The sequence below is a fragment of the Myxocyprinus asiaticus genome, chromosome 50 (assembly GCF_019703515.2).
Source record: "Myxocyprinus asiaticus isolate MX2 ecotype Aquarium Trade chromosome 50, UBuf_Myxa_2, whole genome shotgun sequence".
Lineage (NCBI taxonomy): Eukaryota > Metazoa > Chordata > Actinopteri > Cypriniformes > Catostomidae > Myxocyprinus > Myxocyprinus asiaticus.
The window spans coordinates 2,476,378-2,503,577 of NC_059393.1; the positions used below are offsets into that span (position 1 = coordinate 2,476,378).

The following is a 27,200-nucleotide window of genomic DNA, read 5'->3' on the forward strand; positions in this document are numbered from 1 at the left end:
ATATTTTCCAGTTAATAATATTAAAAAGAAAACATTAAATTACGACATAATTTGTGTATAAATTGTTAATAGACTTTTTTTTGCATAAGAGTTACATGAGTTGTATGATGTTATAAGTTATAATATTGAATTCTAAAATAACTGAAAAAAACTGTTTTTATTTTAATGAGAAATCATTTAATTTCACATAATGTGTGTCATCAGTGGGTATTCTATGTATTCTCCTTTCTCAAAGTCTCTGTTCTGCCGCAATGACAGCATGATGCACAGCGCGAATCAAAGTAGTTCCTGCCTTTCATTCTTATTAATTTGCTCTCGCAGTTTCCATTTCTGAAATGACTTTCTTTGACCTAATCACTTTATGGGTGAAATTTGATTCATTTGCATAGACACCACACTTTATTATGGGCATTTGAAAGCATGTCTCTAAATAAAAAATTGCCAAGATGTGCTATTTTGCGCGTCTGACAGACACAATCCCAGAAGATCAGCTCTGACCTTTTTTTGTACATGCTATCAAGTTTGCACGTTTTTATGCATGCAAACCTTTAGGGTGTACTCACACTAGGCCTGGTTGCCTTGTACCGTGCCCAAGCACGATTGTCCCCCCTCACCACTCCCCTGCTGGCCTGCACTCACATTGCATTTAACGTTCCGGGCCTGAGCACGCTTATGTCATTAAGATGCAACTTTTTGTTTTGAAGAAAACAGGAACAATGGAGTCCATCATTGTAATGTTACTTACTTTGGGGCTTATTTTGAGTCGTTTGGGGCGCAGTGACACAAGGTCCTCTCACATGTCAGACAAACTGGACTTTGGGGGTCAAACATGCTCGGGCACGGTACAGATTGCCTAGTGTGAGTGTAAATCAGGGCCTAAGTTTCTTTGAAGTCCCTCACAAATTGACTGCGGAAGTGCACATAGTTGCAGTGTCCTTTGTTATTTTGTTGATAATGGCTTTAATTGGCAGTGATTACTTATCTATGTCTTCCATTTTAAGAGAAGTGATGCAAGCAATGGTCTGAGGTGTATTATTTGCTGTTTGATTGGATTGCAGAAGTGCTGGACCAGAGCTGTTAGGGCCTAGGTGAGGGATGAAGGACTCAAACAAAGGTTAACAGAAAACAAGCAGTTTATTAATATCAAGAGTAGCAAATAAAGCAGTCTATAGGGGCTGAGGGCACACACAGTCCAGGGGCCAGGTGGATATGATTGCTGGCAGGCAAGGAAGGCTCATGAACTGCAGCCAACAGGCAGGGTGTGAGGGTAGAGTGGTCAGAGGTGTAGAGCCCAGGGGTCAGGGACTGATAACCAAGAGGATGGAGTGGGCAGGCAGAGTTCTGAACCAGGAACACCAAGGCTCGTGGTTGGTAGCAGGCAATAATCGGGAACTTGTAGGGCAGGAGATACAGGCAGTACAAATACAAAAAGACAAAGGTGCATGATATATTGTCCCCTTTTGTGGATTTTTCAAGGGGCAGGAAGATGAATAAAGCAGCTATCAGGGACCAACAGGAACTAGCAAGAGGGCTGAAAAGTGTGAGCACGATGGCGAACAGCAATCTGGCATGGGACAGAAAACAGGGGGAGAATAAATAGGGAGATATCCAATCAAGAGAAATTACCAACAGGTATGGTTAAAAAGGCTGACAAGAGATCGGGGAGATTGCCCCTGCAGGAAAACCCCATGATCACTGTCAGCACATGGCACAACAAAACAAAACAAAAACACAAGAGGGATGGGCTGATCCACAGAGTGAGGAGGATTCCTAACAATGGTAACCATGGGATATGTATCCCAACAAATAGAATAATATTAGCGTAGATGCCATTCACTTAATTTTGAAGCAGAGTTATAGAAAATGAGACATTATTATGGTTTCAGCAGACCTGACAAAAACAGCATAATTACAGGTTTATTGATAAATTAGGTGTATAATGAGACTTAGCTGAGAGAGTGTTTCTGAGTCCCGAACAATGCTAGGGCATAGTTTAGGAGCCAAATAGGAAAAGGGTCTATCTCTTTTTGTGGATTTTGATATTTTAGGTACTATCAACAAGCTGGAATTTTGTAACCATAGTGAACGTTTGGGATATGCCTGAAGCCGAATACCTTATTCGGAAAGGCATGAATAATTACTTTAAAATGAATAAAGGATTCATCCGATTAATATAAAATTATTTGTATGACTGATTATCCAAAAAGCACAAGGATAAAGTGATATTTTATATTAACATTATCCAAAAATACAACGAATTTATGAATCTGTAAAGCCAATATTTCTAGTGTAAACCTTATGAATGAAAATGTGCACGGTGTGATTTCAGATCGGATGGGCGTGGTCTCTGTTAATTGTGCGGGTCTGGAGCTTGTCAATTGTAACATTAATTAAAATACGACATCATATACACATTCCACTTCTTGAAATGTCTATGTTAATGTATCACATGATTCACATGTGATTCTCATGTATTTATTTATAGCCTAAACCTGAGCACGATGTTAAATTCCTAACCTGAAGTGATTTAACTTCGGAGCTCGTCTAGCCATCTCTTACAGTTGACCACATTTATATTCACATCAGCGATTAAGGTAATTATCTGGTTAAGACTTTATTCCAAAAAAAGTTTAAATGCTCTATAAAGGTTTAAATGCTCCACAGAGTATTCAGGAATATTCCTCCTTATATAAAGCAAAGAAACTGAAACTCCGTCATTTTTTTCTTCTTCTTCTTTAAACTGTGCTAAATTTGAACTTGAACTCTGGTAAGGCACTATATAAATGTAACATTATTATTATTATTATTATTATTATTATTATTATTATTATTATTATTATTATTTAACTAAATAATGCTGTCCTATCATAAAAATTCCTGACATTCACCTGTTTGTAGGCTATATTGATTTTATTTTAATTTATTTTAATGTTTGAATTTGTATTTATTATTCACTGCAAAATGTGTGCTTGAAACCTCTTGCCTCCAGAATAATGTTGTTGTACATGCACAGACAAACGAAAATTCTGTTTCATGCAGATATTAATATCAGAAATATCAGGAGAAACCACAACATATTCCACAGTTAATGTAGCCTACATATTCAGCTCCATCTGGTAAGAAAAAAAAGAATAAAATAATATATTTTTTAAAATAATAATTGTATAATAATGATGATATCATTAGGCTATTATGGAAAAGCATATAAAAGGCATATTTTATTAATAGAAACTATATATGTAAGAGTAAAACTTAAAAATGGGTGTTTCATTTAGTTTTGACGCACTTCCAGTCTAAGCCCCGCCCACACCTGGTTCTATCCGAATACAGAAACAGAGACAGATAATTTTGTCATATGAACAGATACAAATACAGATAATGGCTTCGCTGCACACCCCTAGTGAACGTGATGGAGTATAGCCTGAAAAAAGGTTGCTTATGTACTGATGAGCTAGACTATTCAAAGCTCTGTAAGAAATTAGCAGAATTTTACAGTTTATATGAAACATAACAAGCAGCCAATGTAGTGACAGTAAAATTGGGCTGATATGATCATATTTCTAGGATCTTGTAAAAAACGCTAGCTGCTACATTTTTAACCTACTGAAGCTTATTTATTAAACCTGCAGGAAATTCTCCCAGTAATTAAAGCATGAATTTGCTTTTCGGCACCAGAAACAGAGAGCATGTGTCTTAACATAGAGATGTCACTGAGGTGGAAGAATGCTGTTGTACAAACATTAGAAATGTGATTTTCAAAGGAAAGATTGCCACCAAACGTAACACAGAAGTTTTAAACTGTAGAAGATGTCAAATTACATCCATCGAGAGATAAATTATATTTTAGCATCTTATTTTTTGCAGTTTTTGGTCCAATAATTAATACCTGTGTTTTTTCAGAATTAAATAGAAGGAAATTTCCAGCTATCCAGTCGTTAAAATCATTGATACACTCTGCTAACTAAATTTTGCCAGATCTTAAGGAATGAAGTGGAGTCATAAAAATCATTATCAGAAAAAGTATCATCAAAGTGGTAGCAGTCGAATAAATAGGACCTAAACCATAATTCCTGGCCATAAATGCCAACATAATTATCAAGCCTATCCAAGAGAATGTTGTGATCTATGGTGTCAAAAGCAGCACAAAGCTTTAATAACTCTACAAGAAAGATGCAGCCACAGTCAGATGATCTGAGCAAGTCATCTGTAACTCTGATAAGTGCAGTCTCTGTACTATGATGGGGCCTAAATCCTGACTGAAATTCTTCACAGATACCACTTCTCTGCAAAGATTAACATAGTTGGGAGGGCACTACCTTTTCTAGCATTTTAAACATAAATAGGAGATTTCAGATTGGTCTATAATTAGCCAACTCTCCAGGATCATTTCTTGATAAGGGGTTTGAGAAATGCTAGTTTGAAAGTTCTGGTGACATGTCCTGAAGAGTTAATAATATTGAAAGAGGTTCTGAGATCACAGGAAACACCTTTTTCAGTTGCTTAATTGTGATAGGGTCTAGCACAGATGTTTGTGCTTTTGATGCTTTAATAAGTTTTGTTGGCTTTTCCTGGCATTCAACAGTGAAGGACTGAAGTTTCACATAGGGAATACTACGAGACACTGTCTTCTGAGGTGCTGTGGCAGGTGGTTGCATAATTCAAAATGTCTTTTTGATGGTCTAATAATTTTATAAGTAAAGAAATTCATGAAGTCATTACTTCTGTGCTGCGAGGAAATATCTGGTTCAGTCAAAGCTTTGTTCCTTGTCAATTTAGCCATGGCACAAAATAGATACCTAGGATTATTGTGGTTATTTCCTATGAGTTTGATCAAATATGCTGACCTGGCAGCTTTTAGAGCCTGTCTGTAGATAGAGACACTATCCTTCCATGTACCGCAAAACACCTCTAATTGTGTACTCTTACACTTATGTTCCATTTTCCGAGCTGCTCTCTTAAAAGCATGAGTGTGATTATTGTACCATGGTGTGGGGCTTTCCTCTAGAGAAGACAGTAATCATATTTTCTGTGACTACATCAAGTCCTTCAGAGCTTTTTGGCATACCAAGTATTTGAGACAGATCTAAAAATGTATCGGTAAAGTTATCTTTAGTGGTCAAAAGAAAAGTTCTACCAGATCAATAATGTGGTGCAGATTAAGTGACCTTAGCCAAGCACAGTATGCAAGAAACAAAGTAACGATCTGAGATGTCATCGCTCTCCGGCAGGCTTGCTATATTATCGACAACTCAATATGACAGAATTAAATCTAACGTGTAATTATGACAATGAGTTAGTCCTGTCACATTTTGTCTGACCCCAACAAAGTTGAGAATGTGAATAAATACTAATCTCAATGTGTCATTCACATATCTATGTGAATGTTGAAGGCAACTCCTTCTCCTCAACCCTTCAGGCGAGGCTCATGTTTATAATAATAACCTGGTGGAGTAGACTCATTTAAACTAATATATTCAGCTGATTTAAGCCAGGTTTCTGTCCAACAGAACATATCAAAACTATGATCTGTCATCATTTCATTTACAATTCACGAGTTGACCTGCCCATATAATTTTTGAGTGATAAAGGGTAAAACCTATGAGGCTTGCTGTCCACAAAGGAGGGGCTCGACGAAGAGGCTCAACTCGAGCTCTAAATGTACCCCTCCCCTAAGGAACTACTTATTATATGGAGGAAGCTATAGGCCAGGAACTCTTAGAAGATTGAGGATGGAGATGGGGAGGTGGAGGGATGTCAGAAAGACTGTCACTAGAGCGAAGTAAGCGGTGGCTTATATATTCTGCAGCCTGTAGGTTGATTGGCAGATTAGATGAGCAAGCTCCTCCTGAACTTTCGTTTAATAACTCCATTTACTGTTTTGAATGAAAGAGAGCTAAAGTTTATTAGTCCAAATTTTATTAGATATTTATCTTCAATTGTTTTGTCATTTTCTAGTTTGACATCAATACTTTTTTTTATAGACTTAATATAGTGTTTGTGTTTGGTAGCTGGGGAACAGGCAAAGTCTTTCTGTGGCATCTAGGTCAAACTGTCTCTATGTTTTGTAAGTTTAAATGAAATGTGTGATGTCTCAAGACCGCTAGCAGGCGGTCGGTTTAGCCAGTCTGTCTGCATCTTGACCTGGGCTTTGGTAAGTCAAACACTAACAGTATTATGACTGTGAGCCAAATTACTAGAAAGTAAGGTGGCACCTTCTCTGGAGGGATGGAGTCTGTCTCTCTTTAGCACATCAGATCTGCCCCAAAAACCCATTCAGTTGTCTATGAAATTGTTTTTGTATGAACCAACTTGAACGATTTCTTTCCATTTCAACATCTCATACTATTATTATGGTTTGTCATGAGAACAGGTGGAAATGTTTTTTCACTCATCACTTGTCATGGCTGGTTAGGACAAAAACTCTGATTAAAATGGAAGAGATAACTTTTACAGCTTGACACTTTATCGCCTAGTGATCTGGTTAGGAATGATTGCATACTCAGAAGCGCACATGAACTGTAACCATCACACAGTACAGTACAAGTAATGATGTAACCAAATGTGGAACAGATTTGTTTCTGTTAGAGGTTACATCCTTAACCAAAGGCAACAACCCCTGCAGCTTGCTGTACATGAGAGAGAGAGAGAGAGAGAGAGAGAGAGAGAGAGCACGCAGCTTGTCTCTATGGAGTCTGCTAACACATTACTGCACTGTGATGACAGACCTGTCTCCATGATGTGACTTTTATGCTCACTCAGCAAGTTAATTGTGTATTGGGACCCTCTATGGAGGAAGTTCAGTTAGAATACAAGCTAACATTATCTGTACAGTGGCAAGGAAGAATGCAGACCTTTGTTAGTACAAAATACACATTCATTTTTTAAAAGGATATTTAGGGGATAAAAACTTATCCCCTTCACCTATGCTGCATATCTTGGTTGCATGAATTTTTAAACCCAAATTTAAGAGCTCACCATACACACATACAGTGGACTCATTTTACAGAAAATCCCTATATATATATATATATATATTAGGGCTGTCAAACGATGAAAATATTTAATCGCGATTAATCGCATACATTTTTTTTTTTTAGTTAATTGCGATTAATCGCAATATCTTTATAAACATGAGTGGACAAAATATGCTTCATCCAGATGTATTTTTCATTCATCCACCCAAAATCTACCCCACCAACAGATTTGAACAACAGAAAATGAACACAACACAACCCTTGTACAAAATATTGTAGTTGTAAGTGTATTATTACAGGATTTATTTGCTCCTTTTTATGGAGTTTTGACAGACATATTCTTTCCAGGAGTACAGTGGAATTAAATAGCTCTGGTCATGTGACTATTTGCACCACTCATGCAAAAAAGTCTGCACTGTCATTTGACAACTGACAATTGACAACTCTGTGCAAAATACAACAAAAATTAAATTTAGACCCCGGTCACAATTGTAACTGGTGAGATTAAACAGTTTAATGACAGTGTAAATTCCCTGCTGGGTTCCAGCAATGTCTACAACTTCTGCATTGGCTAGTGCACTATCAAACAGAGACACTGTGACAGAACGTTGGAGACAGCAGCAGGGTTTCCGTTAGCCGGTAATCAGAACCACCGCTCCCTATAAGCATATTACGCAGTCTGCGTAGGGCACCAACTCTTAGGGGGGCACCAGATACTCCAACGGCTGGAACATATTTGACCTTTACTGGAATGTTATACGTTATTCAAGGACCCAGTAGCAGTCGCGGAATACAGAAAATCACCTCATGCTCACACTTTCACTTTGCTTGCACTGCGCCTCACAAATTTTGCCGCGCACTCGCACCACCTCGCAGTGCAAGGCAGGTGTTCAAATGGCAGCTATCTTGCTGCTGCAATCATGTTACAAAGTTACGAGCTCTATCTGTGCTTTGCGGGTATGTTCTACTGCTGTGCTACATTGATCAAATGCTTGGCGAAGGTATCAGCATAATGTCTCCCACCATCTGTTTTCCCGACGGTCAATATATGTGACATTAGCGGTGCTTGCGTGAATTGACTTGCTTCTCATGAACTACGGTTTATTAAAAGGTTCATATTACGAGTCAACGGCATTAAAAAATTTAACTAATTTTGCATTAACATGTTAACTTTGACAGCACTAATATATATATATTATATATATATATATATATATATATATATATATATATATATATATATATATATATAAAAATTGTGGCGAGGTATTTATTGGAAATAATAATAAAAATAACATGTCCATAAAAGGGGTAATAAAGTGTCCAAGGGGGAATAGTGTTCATAATAAAGGGGGAATCTGGCATCCTCGCAGTGAGACCGGGGCTCCGTGAAGTGCGGGGTAGTGTCCATAGAATGGGCCAGGCATGAGCTGGGTCTGTCGGCCGCTCACGCTCCCCTCCAGGGTCCACGGTTCGAGGGCTGGCGGCATCCTTGGCTGCATGTCTTCCCAGGCCCGCGGCAGGTGTGAGGGGAAGGCGGCCCGGCATCTAGCCCATCGACGGCGACGTGAGCCCCTGGCGACTCATTAATCATCCGGGCTCTGGTCCTGGGCGTGCGAGGATGCCAGTGTGTGCACACATGGAGATTTGAAGCTGGCTCCCCGAGAAGATGTGCGCTCTGCATTTTAAAGACAGCGGTAATGAAGCATTATTCCCATCAGGTGTGCTTCATTCACCGCTGTCAAAACGAGGCTTATTAATAATGCACCTCTTCTCGCTCTCCTGCCCAACTCCCGTCGTGAGCCTGGCTGAAGAGCGGCCCTAAGAGGCAGGGCGACGATGACGAGCCGGAGGGGCAGATCATTCCGCCACATATATATATATATATATATATATATATATATATATATATATATATATATATATATATATTATATTCAAATAATACATAAGTAATATAGTACTTGCTTACAGTACTTGCTTACAGTCCTATAATTAATATTTTTTTCTGTTTTTCAAAGCCTTTGATTCAGGCTGTGTTTGCTCTATGTCCCTGAAAATTGTTAGTTCTACTATCAAACTCAACTCCTCACATCCACACAAAATGATAATTCATCACACTCCTTGGAAAAACATTTAGTCAATGAACTGGACAATTAGTGCATAGCAAATAGCATTGAAAATATCAGAAATGCTCATGATTGACAGTCGTTAAGTGAATGAATTAATTTAATACAAGCACATTGTTTCACTCACAGACTAAAAGCTGCAGTTTATTTGTATACAACAGTGAGTAACGTATGTTATAAACAGATGTTGGTGGCGATTTACAATAAGGTTTTATTTGTTAGTGAATGCAAAATATACAGTATAAGGTACAATATTCAGGTATATATGTACAGTATAACATTTATTTTAAGAGTTCACCTGCCCATATAATCTTTGAGTGATAAAAGGTAAACGTATGTGGCTTGCTGTCTGCAAAGGAGCAGCTAGAGGAAGAGACTCGACTCGAGCTCTACATTTACCCCCCAAAAAATGCTTAGAATAAAAGGACAGTAAGCACGTGGATAGATAGTAAGTGCTTTTAGATAATATTTATAGATTATTATATCTTTTGACATGTATGTGACCTTGACAAATAATGCAGTAGTAGAACCGTTTATTAAGCGCAATGTTACCCCCCCCCCCCCCCCCAAAAAAAATGGGTGAAAGAAATACCAAATCAAAGGCCGACGGAAGTGTTAAATCTTGTTAAAGGGTTGGCTCCGGGTGGAACGTTTAGACGAAGAGGCCTGTATACAACCATAGGGAGCTGTACCATGGGTATATTGGGCCAATGCAGACAACTTGCAGAGACAGCCTCATGCATGGACCACTCCAGGTGGAAGGTTTAGATGAAGGGATCTGTATACAGCCATAGGGAGTTGTACCATAGGTATATTGCACCGAAGCAGCCTGCTTGTTGAGACAGCCTCACACAAGTGCCCACTCTGGGTGGAATGTTTATGTGAAAGGACCTGTATTCGAACTTGGAATATAAGAGCAAATGTAAGGGAAGCAAAAGTTTAGTTAGGAAAACATGGCAATTTAATTTGTACACACCTATAAGGGGAGCTTTGCTTCCCGGGAATCCTCCCACTGCCCGCTTTGGTACACCCTGACCGCAAATACACATTTCCCCCAGTAAGCCTACTTGCACAGACCCTGTGCAAGGTCAGGGAGGACGAGGAGCAGATCTTCCTAGTAGCACCCTACTGGCCCACCCAGACGTGGTTCTCGGACCTCACACTCCTCGCGACAACCCCCTCCTGGCGAATTCCCTTGTGGAAGGACCTTTTTTCTCAGGGACGGGGCACCATCTGGCACCCATGACCAGACCTCTGGAATCTCCACGTCTGGCCCTTGGATGGGACGCGGAAGACCTAAGTGGCCTACCACCCGCGGTGGTGGACACGATCACTCAGGCTAGGGCTCCCTCTACAAGGCACCTGTATGCCTTGAAGTGGCGTCTTTTTGCTAAGTGGTGTTCTTCCCGACGCGAAGACCCTCAGAGATGCGCAGTCAGGTCAGTGCTTTCCTTCCTGCAGGAGAGGCTGGAGGGGTGGCTGTCCCCCTCCACCTTGAAGGTGTATGTAGCCGCCATTTCGGCACATCACGAGGCAGTGCATGGTAAGTATTTGGGGAAGCACGACTTGATCATCAGGTTCCTGAGAGACACTAGGAGGTTGAATCCCTCCAGACCGCGCCTCATGCCCTCGTGGGACCTCTCTGTAGTCCTTCGGGGTCTACAGGGTGCTCCCTTTGAGCCTCTGGAGTCAGTTGAGCTAAAGGCACTCTCTTTGAAGACTGCCCTCCTGACTGTGCTCACTTCTAACAAGAGGGTAGGGGACCTGCTGGCGTTCTGTATAGGGACCCCTAGTGTCACTAAATCGACACAACGTCGAATGAGTGACAGATAGGGAATGTCCTGGTTACTTTCGTAACCTCCGTTCCCTGATGGAGGGAACGAGACATTGTGTCCCTCTTGCCACATGCATACCAGCTCCTTTTATACCCGTATGTCCGGGGGAGTGGCATGCAAATTCCACTTGCCAATTCCCATTGGCCTTTTTTCAAAAAGCAGAGGTGTTTGGGGCTCCCAAGAGTGACCCCTAGTGTCCCTCCATCAGGGAATGGAGGTTACAAAAGTAACCAGGACGTTTTCGTGGGTAACACTTTGCAAAAAGGTTCCAATTTGTTAACATTAGTTAACTACATTAGTAAGCATGAATTAACAATGAACAATACTTTTACAGCATTCATTAATATTGGTTAATGTTCATTTCAACATTTAATAATACATTTTTAAAATCAAAAGTTGTATATGTTAACATTAGTTAATCCCCTAAACAGCGTAAGGCAGTGTTCCTCAAAAGGCAGCCCGCGGGCCAGATGTGCCAGAGACAAATGTTTGGCCCGCGCTAAAGGCCTGTTCTCACCAAATCTGTGATGATTTTGCAAGACAAACTTCCGACGAAAGGTCTATTCACACAGAGTGCGTTAAAAATGTAAATGAAAAACAATTTCACCCCTGTACAGTAGCTGTTGCTGTTCTACAAGCATTTATCCAGGTCTCATGCCCGCAGCTTCAGCCATTAGAGATGTATACATTGAATGCTGTTAAAGCATTCATTTACCTAATTTGGCAAAACTGTTTCATTATGTTCTTTGTGTTGATGCATTCTAAGGAGTATATAATCTGTGTTTTTATGCAAGTGAGATGAGTAAAGAACGCTGTTGCATAAATATACGTCAGTATATTCCAAACGGACTCACAAAGCCAACTTCTCTTTTTATAATGTCTGTATTAATGACTGGATAATATAACACAACGTACTGTGATACAAATACACGTGGAATAGTACACAGTAAGAATAACAATGTACAGTAAAAAAATATTATGCATAGCCTAATATATATATATATAAGAAAACATTGGCTCGCGGTCTTTTCTTTATTGAAATTATTGCAATACTTTGTTATATTATCCTTAAGAACAATAACAATATTAATGCTAATAGGTCTAATAATTGAATCTGCAATTAGGGAAAGTGCAGGGAGTAGATCCCGTTTGGAGATGAGCAGGAACAATACAGTTTTTTTTTTTTTTTTCAGCAGGCAAAGTTGGGTAGTTTTGTGTATCTACAGTATATACAAACAATATGTTCATAATTGTTTGAATAAATAAAACAGTCCACTAATACTGAGAAAAGGAACTAATAAAAAAATCTGAATATTTATGCATGACTCTTTTAATAATAAAAACAACAGCAAAAAAATTTTGTCATTACATCGATGGCCATGACCCTTGACTTTGTATTGTTGACAGAATTTGGCCCTTAGTGAAAACTAAATTGGCATTCTTGTTTTCATGACGTTTTAGAATGTCGATTTCTGCTAAAACCCAGAATAAACAGTTTTCTTAAGTGCATGTTGATGTGGTCATTGAGTCAGTCTGGGATTACATGAAGAGTCAGAAGCAATTGAGACAGCCTAAATAGATAATAGAACTGAGGCAAGTTCTCCAAGTGGCTTTGAACATCCTATCTGCCAACAACCAAGAAAAACTGTGTCCAAGTGTCACCTTGAATATCGGTGCTGTTTTGAAGGCAAAGACTGTCACACCAAATATTGATTTAGCTTTTTTAATGTTTACTGGACTTTGTACGATGTTAATTCATAAATGAAATCTATTTATGGCATTATTTTTTAAGACATCCTCAACATTTTCACATGTGCCTAATTGTGCACAGTCCTGTATATGACTTTTACGTTTTTTTACATGACTTTACATGACATGAAGTTTTAACTATTTACACAGTTCTGGCTTTGCCCACAGAGTTTAAGAGTTAAGATTTAGCAGTTAATGAGTTATACAAACACATTGCAATGACTCCAACCAGAATAAAGTGGACCTGTGAATTTTGCTGTACTAGCAGAAACTTTCAGTTCATTTTTCACTGTTATATAGATTTAACTCTCATTTCTGTCTTTAGGCAGCTGTGGTTTCACCTCATGGTGGGTGGTTTTCATTTTCTCCAGCTGACAAAGAAAAATACAGTGCATCATACATTTAATGATGAAACTATCCAAATGTAGTAGAACCTGCATGTTTTTAGATAAATGGGCCTATTTAAAAATTACAACCCACTGATGAAACACCAAAACATGTTGACCTATCAGTGGCTATGTTACAAGCATTGCTGAAAAAGTGTTTCTCCATTGGGTTCCCTGCTCTGTTGTCTGCCCATTTGGATGGAAGTTAACACATGAAAGAAATCATTTGCAGAGTTGAATTTGGAAAATTGCAGATTAATGGTTCAAAGTTGTTCACTTTCTGAATATTTCAGGTGGTTGGGTGTTCATTAGATGATTACATATCAACAAATATCTATCATGATAACCATAGTGTGCGGAAAAATACATATACTGTATATACAGTATATATATTGGAGCTGTCGAAATTAACACGTTATTATTTTAAAACGTTTAACGTCTTAATCGTGATTAATGCCTTTACCGATTTGACATTTTATTCAGCTCCATGTGAGTTCTGAACAATGTTTGAAAAAAGGCAACACGTTTCCCATATGTTTGCCCAGAGTCATTACGCTGGTGCACACACCACAAACACACGCACAACAGCGATCCTATGTCAATGATTACATGATGGAGAAAGGACCTCTTAACCTGATGTTTTGTTCAAAACAAACCCTGATGGGACTTGAACCCAGAAAAACCCAGAAAAACAGCATTCACATGACCCACTGGAGCGAAGCATGTTGCGCTTATGTCTTACCGGACAATTCGGATAAAGTATAATTTTTGTGTGCAGTGCCAGTGCTAAAAGCAAAACGTTCTCTGCAGTGTTTTTCATATGGATTTCAAAAGGGAGAAAATCATGTGAATGCGACTTACTGTAGCAAAGATGATAGCCACAATTAATATTGTGGGGAATGAGAGTTTAAGAGATTTAATGCCCACTGCAATGAACACTAAACCAAGTTCTTTAAATTAGTCAGCCTCTTAGACTTTAGAAAACATTGAATGTGATTTGAATTGGTGCTATGCTATTTTAGTCCATTTCTGTCTTTATGTTGTGGAATGCTTTGTTTGGAAACGTGAATAAAACATTATTGCTACATATTGTTTTCTTTTCTGTTCTAAGATGGAACTAAATGCATTTTGACAGGAAAATAAGTATATACAGAGTCAAATGTAAACACTATAGAAATCTATGATTAATTGCAATTAACTATGAAAAATCAAACGATTAATCGTGATTAAATATTTTAATCTACTGACAGCACTAAGATAGATAGATAGATAGATAGATAGATTATTTTGAGACATTTACACAAAAATGTTAATTGTTTTACTCAATGAACTCTAAAGGTTGTTACCTGACATCCTCTATTGCATCCATTTAAACGTCTGGAAAAGTCATGCAAATTCATTAGTCAAAAGGTATTTTTGTGAAAACTATGGCAAGGATGGTCCTCTGATTGCCTCTACCTGATTGATTGTTATGTGCTCTGGAATATTTCCCAATAATCTCCCAAGAAAACACAAGAGGATCAGCAACATTTATTTCAATTCAAGTTTAGTATTTTTCTTTTGTGGTGGGGTAAGCAAGAGACAGACACAGTAGGTGCCCTCGGAGAGGCATTTATTTGAAATAATTATCAACATAAAATGACTTAAAAGGAGAATTAAAGTGTTAAAGGGGAAATGTGCCCAAAATATAGTGGGATCTGGCGCCTGTACGGTGATCCGGGGCAAGTGAAGGTGGAAGGAAGGGGAAGTGTCCATGACATGGCACAGGACGTGGCCGGGTCCGATGGCTGAACGCGCTACCATCCTTCTGGAGCATGAGGGGCAGTGGCTTCTTTGGTGGCCTGTCTGTCCAAGGCTGTGTCATGTGAGGGGAAGGCAGCCTGGCATCCTGGCCTGACAGTTGACGGGCCGCCTTCCCCTCACACACCACATCCTTGGTAAGGCAGGCCACAGAAGAAGCCGCTATTTGAATGTTTTATTGAGCTCTCTGAAAAGTGCAAATTCAGTATACTGTACATGTTGGGACATCCACAATAACTTCAGTTATTTCAACACTTCAGTTGTTGAAAGAAAAATTAAACAGATACATAAATAATATAAAAAATAAAGTCACACACACAAGTAATCATCAATCGTTTGATGATAGCCCATTGCCTTGAATGAGGAATGAGGTAAACACTACAGTGACAATTTGTCATCTCTGGTGCAGGGCAGGTGTTTTCTCTTTCCCTCCCCTGCTAAAAAATCCATCTTAACCAGCATACAATTCCCATGCTGGACTAAGCTGGTTAATGCTGGTAAGTGCTTGTTTAGCTAGTGGACCAGCATAGCCATGCTTTTCACCAGCAAAACCCAGCTGTTGAAGTTGGTTGACCAGCATGGTCTTTCAAGTGAAGCTGGTTTAGCTAATTTAAAACCTGGCAGGGTCACCAGCATGCCATGCTGGGGGACCATCACACAAAACACAACCTAGGCTGGTGACCAGTAATGCTGGATTTTTTTTAGCAGGGTCATCAGTGCTGTTCAGAATTCCGGGGCTGTCTAGCCGTTTGACATTGTTGAATTGCTCCCTAGTGCTTCAAAATCTAAAATTATCATGTAGAATTCAAATGGGTCGCATGCGCTACGATATCGAGGAAAGCCCAATTTAATTGTGCAATTTTATCCTGTCACCGGAGCCTGCATTTAGAGGGAAGCACGGTGGATGCACGCGCACGGATAGAGCAGAGTGCATCTTGGCTTCAATCACCTTGCGCACATCCGTGTCCCACGTGAGAAGCATATATAGAGCGAGATGAATATCATAAGGTTACTGTAATGCATGATGAAAATGCATACGGACGTGGCTGGCAGGAGAATAACAAAATAAAGATGTATCTTAAAAAAATGTCTTTACACGAATGATTGGTGTGCCTATGTTGACTGATCTTGAATGACTTGAAGAACATAATCGGAATGTTGGCCTCAAAGTAGGTGGAGCAGCAGGTCACACCCCCTGATGACATGGATCAATGGCAGTATGGTGTGTAGCAGCCAGTATGAAGTTTTACTGTTAGCTTGTGCTGGCAAGCTGTTTCGAACCACCGAAAGGAACTCAAAAACACTTTTTGGCCAGATTTTGTTCAAAACTATGTCACTCTCGTTAAGTTTTCCAACAAGTACAAGTACAATAACAAGTTCTTCCTCACCTTGACTTGTTTGGGACACGTCCCACTCTATATTTTTGCATTACTCATCACTCTCACATGTGAATAATGTAAGAATCTCTATCGACACATTTCTCCCTGTCTCACTACCCAGCCAAAGCACCAAATCAGCTATCCTCTGCTTTAAAGACCAGCAAGTTCACTTTACCAGAGCATTATGATCTTTAATATTCTCCACATGTAGAGCTGGATTGATTAGTATCAACTCTGGTGAGGTGGCAGGCCGTGGAAAGCGACAGAGGGTGATGGGCTATACAAAAGTGCTGAGAAAGCTATTACCTAAGATGTAACTGATCCAAAAGAGCAGGGCTGTAATTTATTTGTAGCGCTGAATGAGCAAGACGAGAGCTCTCAAAAATTGAATTGGGCTGCAGTGACAATATTCAACAACTGCATGGTGAAAACCAACCAATAAAAAAACTTGAATATCAATATTTATTGTGGCTGAATTGACTTATTTCTAAAATGTATCTGATTAAATTTTTAGGAACATACGCCTGTTTTGTAAAAAACTGAGAGGTATATTCACATTAAATTCAAGTTAAACTGATTTGTATAGCACTCTTGTAAGAGCATTTTGCCTGCATTGCCACATTGCTCCAGTAAGGCAATTTAACACAATAAGAACTGAAGAATTCGCTCCCTTTCAATTCATAAGTATGATTTAGAATTTAATTGGCCACGCCCCACATAATGTTGAATTGGAATTTAAATTGGAATGACAGGAAGAGGATTTTCCTGAATTACAATTGCAAGAGAAATTTTACAGTCACATAATAGAGGAATTTCGTTAATCCAAAAAAAGTTTTGCAACAAAATATGAACAAATACTTTATTAATATAAAACTTTATATAATACATGATAATACTTTATTATCTTTCATTTTAATTGGTTGAGAAATAAATATTTTAGTAATACATTTTAATTTGGCCAAATCCCTGAAAAATGCCCACATTGTTTTCAGATAACTTAAAAAAAAAATTGACATTGTATTTTGCATATATTTATTTTATATTGTATTGAGTAAATTAGAACATTCTGGGAAATTAAGTGTTCTTCCACCATGGTCCATTAAATAAAAGTTAATTTATTAAATATGAAATTTGTTTATCTATTGCAAATGGTGTAAGTGGCATTTCAATCTTTTATTTTTAAACTATCAAAAAATGTTTTAATCCCCAGTGCACTCTGTTGTATGTATGACAACATGTTTGTGGGAAATCGATTCTAAAAAAAGTTTTTATTATCATTATTTTTTAATCATTATTATTATTGATATTAAAACATAACAATACATTTAATAAAACTTTCTAATAATAATTATAATAAATGTTCTTTCTACTAAATTTTAATAATATATCCTTAAATTCACATATGAATTACAATGTTTGCCACCTCAATTTAAATTCAAATTCAAGAATTGAATTGGATTTTGGAAGGCAGTCTCTATTCTGTTTAATTCTGAATATCGCACAACTGCAACATACATGCATTGACATGCTGATGTTGAGCATTTCAGCTTCACCTGTACCAAACAATTTAGAACAGCTTCAGTACTGCAATCAATGCATATATGACAAACTAATGGACCTGTAGAAGACATCAGCAGCTTTGGGGCTTAGCAGAGAATGGTGGTTTGGGATTTAAGCTCCTTGTTAAAAGGTCAGATGTTCAATTGTTGCAGAGCAGGCAGGTGTCTGGTTTCTGCTATGTGTCCTTCAATGTGTATGTCCGCTGTCTACTGCCTACATAGACAATATTCAAACCTAAATGGACCCTCCTAAGTGGCTGATTTAAGACACTCTTCATAGTCAGCAGCCTAAATAAAGCTGCAGTGTGTAATGTCAGCGCCTCTTGTAACACCCAATAATGTATCCTATCTAAAGGTTTAAAATTTAAAACCTTGAATTTCACTGGCCCTGAAGTCAGACAAACAAATGGATGGATGGATGGATTGGTGGGTTTTTGGGTGGATGGATGGATGCGTGATTAGATGGGTGAGTAGGTGGATGGGTGGGTGGATGGATGGATGGATGGACTGGTGGGTTTTCAGCTGGATGGATGGATGATGAATTGGTGGACTGGTTGATGTATGGATGCATGGATGGATGGGTGGATTTATGGATGGGTGGACTGGTTGATTGATGGATGGATGGATGGATGGATGATATGGATGGATGGATGGATGGATGGATGGATGGATGGGTAGGTTGATGGATGGATGGATGGATGGATGGATGGGTAGGTTGATGGATGGACGGATGGATGGACAGACTGATGGATTGGTGGATTTTTGGGTGGATGGATGGATGCTTGAATAGATGGGTGAGTAGGTGGGTTGATGGATGGATGGATGGATGGATGGATAGGTGGATTTGTGGATGGATGGATGGATGGATGGATGGGTGGACTGGTTGATGGATGGACGGATAGGTGGATTTGTGGATGGATGGACAGACGGATGGATGTAGTCTATAGGATTATTGGGGATTTTGATTTGCCTACAACAGGAAAACTGTAAGTTTGTCTGGTTAGAAAAGAAATATAGCACACTAAGTCAGAACAGTATGCAGATCTGTGTAAATTTTTCTTGATGTAGCTTGAAAACTCTATAAGTAGCATTAATTGATAGTTTTGATCTTGGTTTAGAGATTTTATGTCTATACACAACTTTCAAATCAATACTGTTTTATTTTATACATTTTAAAACAGAGTTTTATCTTTCTTATAGCTCTCCTTTACGCCACCATCTTTGGTAATGTAACCACCATCTTTCAGCAAATGTACGCCAACACCAACCGCTATCATGAGATGTTAAACAGTGTGAGGGACTTCCTAAAGCTCTATCAGGTTCCCAAGGGCCTTAGTGAGAGGGTCATGGACTATATCGTCTCGACGTGGTCCATGTCCAGAGGAATCGACACTGATAAGGTACCTGGCATGAAACGCACTCAGAGTCTCGCAAGCCTTCATTATTCATTTTAAAGGTCATTTTTTTCATTCTATGCCGTAACATCCGTAGCATTTGTAAAACATATCCCTCTCATGTTTAAGATCACACTCCAAATATGTTATGTAAAGCTTTAAACAGTTTCTCAACATCTCAAGAATTATGGGTGAACAGCTTGGAAAGTCTCCAGAAAATGTCTAAGGTTGATTTCCATTGCAGCAGTGTACTTTAAAGGAATAATTCAGTCAGAAACTCATGTTGTTCCAAACCTATATGCTGTTTTTTCCCCTCTGTGGAACACATAAGGAGAATTTTTAAGAATCTTTGGAACAACTGGTTGAGTAAATGACAGAGTGTTTGGTTTTGTTTTGTTTTTTGTTTTTTTGTTTATAGGAAATAAGAAGGTTTAAGGCTTATCCACATCATATATTAGGGGTCACAAACAAAATCTGTCAAGGAGTGGCAAGAAATTATTTTTCTAAATTCCTCTGTAGGTGTTGCAAATTTGCCCCAAAGATATGCGAGCAGACATCTGCGTCCATCTCAACAGGAAGGTGTTCAAAGAACATCCAGCTTTCCGTCTGGCCAGTGACGGGTGCTTGCGAGCTCTTGCCATGGAGTTCCAGACAATCCACTGCGCCCCAGGCGATCTCATCTACCACGCTGGTGAAAGTGTAGACAGCCTCTGCTTTGTGGTGTCAGGGTCTTTGGAGGTCATTCAAGATGATGAAGTTGTTGCCATTTTGGGTGAGTGTCATTTTTTTAAAAGTTACCAGAGGTAACATACTTCTAGAGGTCTGCTACTCGACCTGAGCGCGACAGGACCTGACAAACTGTGTGTTCGGATCAGTTTTACATGTATTGGGTTTGCGTTGATTTCGGGTTTGTGATTAATTAAAACTAATTATTATTAGAAATATTTAGTTTTTATTTTAACTTGGGCGGTCAATTTAACAGGATTATTTAGTGCAATTGGAATAATAAAGCATGTCTTAGCAAACACCACTGAGTCTACAGCAGTCCCATACATGAGGATCACTGGATTTGCCTTCTCAACAGGCACAGCAGATAAAGATCTGGTGTCCGGTGCAGGTCATGTAAAATGCTGAGATAAATATTTGCATCGTAGTCTGTGCAGGGTGGCTGCATGTGTAATTTTACTGGTGGTGTAAATCTGTCATTGTTATAAACAGAGCAGAGTCGCCCATGGAGATGAGATCTGCTCTAGTGTGAAGAATAAGTGTCAATTTGTTATGTTGAATGAAAGCACAACTGAAGCCTTATCAAAAAATTGTGTTTTCTTTGTTCTGGAATTGTAAAATAATAAAGGCATCTGAACAACTGACTTAAAAATACGTCTTGTTTTGCTGTATAGTTTCTTCTTTAGTGCCATCTCAACACTTCTTTGGCTCTTGATGAATTTTCAATAAAAAATGTATTAATCAGTATTTTCAGCATATCAGTGAAAATATCTATACATCCTTAAAACAAGATACATTACAGGGATGCACCGATCGACTGGCCATCGATCACAATCTGCCGATCTTATTCTTAAATCTGTGATCATCCAATTGAGCCTAGATTCAGGAACAAAATCACACACTACTACTCTAATGAATGAGCACACAAGCAAGAAGCATGTTGCAACATGACAAAACTAGATCGCTCCAATTAAAATCAACAGAACAGTTTACACTTGATGCGTCGATGCACCTTCAGTTGACGTCCGGTTTCTATTTCTGACACACTTTAAAGCTGGACGATCATTTCAATTTGAAATCAGTTAGGTGATGCTGTTGGCACAGAAATTACAAACTTCTCTTTAAAAGTCATGTAGTTTTTTTACCATATGTAAGGACGGATTAAGACCTGAGAGGCCCACGGGCCGGTACACCGCGGAGGCCCCCCATGACGTGATTACGTTCACCTTTATGCGCTACAGGATACTTGTCAGATTTGGTTGAATTTTTCAATTAGGCGGAAAAAAGTTTGTAGCAATGTCTGACATGGCCAATTATATGTACTTTTTAATTATGAACTGATCAAAAATCATGCGTTATTATTAGGGATATGTACGGTATTCAGATATCAAAATCACTATTCGGTTATTCTGCACGTGAGTTCTTCAAACCGATCGAAGTCCGACGGTACCCGACAAACCCACAGGTTTTGGGCCAGGTTCGGGTCAGTTTTTCAAGTAAGCTATATGGTGAGTTACGGGCTGTTCACACGTGCGTCTGCGCTGTTTTTAAATGGTTTTTCTATGTAAACATGCTCTGGATGGACGTCTTTGATCGTTGCACTTCTCAACAACCCAGGACAGTTTTATTTTTTAGACACTGCATTAAGTTTAAAAGAACTTTAATATTTATAAACGCATCTCGAGACCCCTGTGTTCTGTTTCCCCATTTGTAGCACTGCATCAAGCTTTTTCAGTGCTGGTGTCACAAATCAACATTCTGATGAAGTTCAGGTTGCAAAGAGGACTTAATGTGACTGTTACACATGATTCCAGATTGTTTTTCACCTGGCAAAGTTTCAGCTCTTGATAAACAGTGAGCCAATATTTTTCCCCCTTTTGCGCTGGTGTGCAGACAATAATTACACAAGTTAAATGCTGAATCATTTAAAAATAAAATTATCCCGAAGAAGTCCTATAAACCATAGCGTTCGCTGCCTCATGGAAAGTGAACCTGCCCTGGCAGAATTACAGATTTTCCATTGATTAAGGTACTATGTTGCAGGCAGAGAGAGATTATTTTAGTTTGACTTTAATGTGATTTTATCATTTGAAGATCTATGTATTGTGCTATTTAAGCTCATATCTCACTGTGCACTTTATTCTCTGCTATCTGAGATTGTGTTTGACGCATCCATGGCAATAAACGTTCTTCATTCCCGAGTCCCAACAAATAACACAACTGTTCGTGAACTCTCGCGGTTAACCAAATATTACAAAAGTTTACCGTGCACATATTTAGGGTATTAAGGCATCTTTCTCTTTATCACTAAAAATTAAATGCATGCACGACTTAAACATTTTAAAGTCATCTATGGGCCTACCGTTGCACGAATTCCGTTGCGTATGTGAATTTTAACCATCAGCTTTGTACACAGCCAGAGTAAACTGAACCTTATCTCTGTGTTTGGAAGCGTTTTGTAAATCAGATGCTGTTCTCTGTAGTCCTTCAAATAAACGCACTGCACCTGTGAGACACAGATTCCCTGAGCATACACTCGAGTGACAGTGCTTGCGCTGCTGTAGTCCAGCATGCATTCGGCCGAACAAATAGTATTTCACATGAGGCTGACATTTGCAGGGATTTATAATAGATATCTTAAAATAATTAAATAAGTAAATAAATAATTGATTTAGAGCTCTGGGTCCTTTGGGTTTAGAGACTCCTGGGCAACGGCCCAGTCGGCCCGGTGGTTAATCCGTGCATGACCACGAGTTGTATACCAAAAATGTTTCACTACTATAAATGTCATACATAGTTTTTACCAAGGTATCTTAGTTGATGATAAAGAGGGACAAAACAAAATTTGCACATTTTGTTGTTTTTTAAGTCTGTAACATTGGTCGTTTCCAGTTTAGACACTGCTAGTCTCAGCCTCAGATGTCAAAGAATTAAAACAGTTTTGTTTGAGGCACTTAACAGTGAGAAAACTAGATATTCTTTGTTATGTGTGTGAAATAATCAGTAGGGATGCACCGATATGAAATTTCTGGGCCGATGCCGATAACCAATACTTAGACAGGTTTTTTTTTTTTTTTAATGCCGCAAACAAATAAATCAGAAAAATTATCAGACGGAATTCCACTATCGGTGCGATAATAAAATGTTTATTTATTATTTTATATATATATATATATATATATATATATATATATATATATATATATATATATATATATATATACTGTAGACTGTATATTTACAGTATTTTTTCAGTGTTTTGTCTGCGACCATTCAAGAGGCTGCCGCAGCATTTTTTTGAATATTTTAAAATATCATTGTAGTATAATCTACGTATTTCAGATAATCCATTGAAATCTAAACACCACATAAAATCTAACTGTGATTGATCGCTTAACATCAATCAGATGCTCTATTCCTGTCTAAGTGGGTGATTCTTGCCCAGAACAAGCAGCAAGTTGGACCAGATTTTATTCTGCAAGTCAAAAGTCTGGCTACGCAACTTAATGCAATACTGTCTTTGCTGCCTTTTGTTAGAAAAAATTTGGATCACATGACAGAGGGTTTCAATCTCATTAACATGAATGAGCTTATCCCTGAAATTGCATTCTTAACCTGAGCAGTTTTATCCTGAAGTGCATATTGAGTTTTCTGTGATCCATAAAAAGCCAAACCTATGCATGAAGAAGCTCAATTTTTCTTGACCGTATTAGAAAGCCTGATGGAATTCATTTTCACTGTCTGCTCGCTGTCTTTTCCTCTCAGGAAAGGGGGATGTGTTTGGTGATGTGTTCTGGAAGGAAGTGAATTTAGCTCAGGCCTGTGCAAACGTCCGTGCACTGACTTACTGCGATCTTCATATCATCAAACGTGATGCCTTACAGAAGGTTCTGGAATTCTACACGGCATTCGCCGGACACTTCTCGAGGAACCTAGTGCTAACCTACAACCTGAGGAAACGGGTAAGTACCCAACAGACCACTTTACAAGAGAGTTAATAACACTCTGAAACCTTTAAATCAGTTCCAAATACCAAATGCGCTTATGAGGAGTTAGTGTGGAGAAAGGCATCTGGCTCCCTTTGACATGTATTCAATACAGTATTTGACATGTTCAATAGTATATTCCGTTTTCCTCCTTGAGGTCAGATCTTTGACGTTCCGTCTGCATGACTGTCGAGGAATCCTTAATTTACAGCTCTATACATGAGGGTGGTTTTGACAGTCTTCCATTAATATTATAGCAGCAGCCATTCAATTTCATGTGTCTTTGTCTCCATGTCTGTCACCAACATTGTGTCCATGTAGAGGCGGGATTTGAGCTAGACTGCACGCAACTTCATTTAAATTCATGTCTCGTTTCTCGGTGTAAGTACTTTTTACAGGAAGCGATTATGAACCAACAGAGCTGGAAGATCTATACCTTCAACAAATCTCCCTCTCACAAAACACACACAATCCTTACAGTGTCCCACTGCATTACCCATGTAGCTGCTGTAGAGACAGTGAACTGAATACTCAATGATTTTCAGTTCTTCCTCTACTGTATTATTAAACATCCTTTGAAAGACAGCACAGAGTAGAACCACATAAGAGAATCTATCTATCTATCTATCTATCTATCTATCTATCTATCTATCTATCATCTACAGCCAATATACAGCCACTATAGACAGCCACTGCAAGGTCTATTGCTCAGATCTGATATTTTTGACCATACCTGATTGATTTTGTTTGCAACCACTTGACTGTTTGCATTAATACCACGTCTGACTACAATTTTAACAATGAAACGCTAAATTAATCACTAGAGGTGTCACAAAAACAATGGCTTTTATTAATATTTATGCAGACAAATTACAAGTAAAACTGCAGATTATCAGTTCATAAAAACGTACTTCTCGCCCTGTTCCTCATACAATGCTATCTAATGAAATCTTACATCTTAAATGGTTTTATTCAATCAAAAATATGATTTAATATCTCTGAATTAACACATTCAGGTACACCAACAAATCTAGTTTTAAGGGTTACAACAGGTTGAAACAGATCATTAAGGTCACAATTGCAGATTACCACATTTTACAGTGTATAGCACATGACTTGTAAGGCGATACATTTTAACAACTGCATTACATAATCAACTACATTTACAAGCTTGTTTATTCGCAATAAAATTGTGCAGCAGCTCAACTGATAGTGTTACACTTGTGATGCAAAAGGACCGGGATACGAGTCCTGAAGAGCACGAGTCAACAAGTGAGTCGAAAGTGTCATAGAAGCACCACAAAATGACGTGGTTGCTTCAGCAATTGTTTTTCCTCTCACATATTAATTGATAGAGCATTAACCTTAAAAACTTAAAATCTGTTTGGGAGAACATTTCATTCACTTTTAGTGTGTGTCGTGACATGAACCATGTATATCATTTTGCAAAAAAGTTGCCACAGTAATGTATATTTAATCTGGAGGAAAATCTAAAAGGAACATCTCAGTTTGTGGGCTGAAGCAATCATGGTCTCTGTGTGTGTGTGTTTCAGTGATTGAATGCCGATCATCAGGGTAAAAGCCTTATTTGTTCAGGTGAAGATGGTGAGTATAAGCTGCTCTGTATTATCCAGGTGTAGCCTAATCAGATGCAGCTTACTTTACTAATGCTCAAATCTTAAGTGTCGCACTAATTTCTGTGTGAGTAAAAATGATGAGAGAAAGACAGCGGCAAAGATTAGATTGTGACAATCAAAGATGGCCATTTAATTTAGTAAAGGTCAGAAAATGGCTAGAGTCAAAAGCTGAACTAGGGGAACACAAAGTCAAACTGACCTTTAGAAGAACAGATTGAAAGTAGAAACCTAATACATAAGTATCTTCATCATCAACCACCTGTCTCTCTCTTCCTGTATCCCTCTGTTATCTCTCTACAAATAAGAATCAGTAATTAGATCTGTTGGTCAGTGGGTCAGTCGGTGGGTTGGTTGGTGAGTGGGTAGGTTGGTCAGTTGGTGGCTAGGTGGGTGGGTTGGTCGGTGTGTGGGTGGGTGGGTCAGTCGGTCAGTCTGTCTGTCAGTCGGTGGGTCAGTCGGTGGGTGGGATGGTCGGGCGGTCGGTGGGTCGGGTTGTTGTTGGTTCGGTTTGGTGGGTCGGTTGGTGGGTCAGTCAGTGGGTGGGTGGATGGGTTAGTCGGTCTGTCGGCCAGTGGGTGGGTGGGTCAGTGGGTTGTTGGGTTGGTCAGTCTGTTGGTGGGTGGCGTGGCTGGGTCGGTCAGTGGGTCAGTCAGTCGGTCGGTGGGTGGGTGGGTCGGTCGTTCTGTCTGATGGTCGGTGGGTCGGTCGTTGTGTGGGGTGGTCGGTGGGTTGGTTTGGTGGGTCGGTCGGTTGGTGGGTGGGGCGGTCGGGTTGCTCATTGGCGGTGGGTGGGGCTTCATCATCTTCATCATCAACCCTCTGTTTCTCTCTTCCTGTCTCCCTCTGCTCTCTCTCTCTCTCTCTACAAATAATAATCAGTAATTAGAGCCCTTTAAAGACCCCATAAAAACAAAGTCATTCTACTGGTTGGTCAGTCAGTAAGTGGGTCGGTCGGTCAGTCGGTGGGTCGGTTGGTCAGTTGGTGGGTTGGTCGGTTATTGAGTGGGTCGGTGGGTGGGTCGGTCGGTCGGTTGGATGGTGGGTGGGTGGGTGGGTGGTAGGTCTGTTGGTGGGTTGGTCGGTGGGTGGGGCGGTTGGTCTGTTTATCGGTGGGACGGTCGGTGGGTTAGTTTGGTTTGGTGGGTCAGCGGGTGGGTTGGTCGGTCGGTGGGTCAGTCAGTTGGGCCTTGGGTCGGACGGTCAGTTGTTGGTTGGGTTGGTCGGTGGGTCTTGACATAATATGTTATTAGTAGGAGTGTGACCATATAATCAATTAGTTAGCAATAAGGGAACTCTTTGGCCATCTTTTTGACCAAGTTCTATAAACTGAAATGTTAAATCCCTCACATCTGTACACCACCTCGAAAGCAGAAATAATTTTATGATCAGACTGAAGCCAAAAGTTCCATAAACAGCAGGAATAGTTTGCTTAAAAATGTAATACTGTCATCATTTGCTTACCTTCATGTCATGCTAAACCATTATGTGGTTTAACCATGAAGAGAAATGGTCACACTGCTCTTTGCCATGCAATCAACACATGCTTGTGTAAAAGTACAAAAGTTTCCACATTTATCTGTATTTAAGATTAAACATTTAAAGAGACAGTAGAGATTTTCTTTGTCAGTCCCACCAGAATTTCACAG

At 39.2% G+C, this 27,200-nt stretch overlaps 1 protein-coding gene across 2 annotated transcripts in view; it reads left to right on the forward strand.

Annotated features, from left to right (window-relative positions):
• LOC127438680 (potassium voltage-gated channel subfamily H member 1-like) overlaps positions 1-27,200 on the forward strand; it is a 95,899-nt gene that overhangs the window by 49,614 nt on the left and 19,085 nt on the right. For both annotated transcript variants that reach the window (XM_051694428.1, XM_051694429.1), the window contains exons 8-10: positions 19,012-19,211; positions 19,725-19,977; positions 23,697-23,893. In XM_051694428.1, coding sequence (XP_051550388.1) covers positions 19,012-19,211; positions 19,725-19,977; positions 23,697-23,893 — 650 coding nt within the window. The remainder of the gene's footprint in view (positions 1-19,011; positions 19,212-19,724; positions 19,978-23,696; positions 23,894-27,200) is intronic.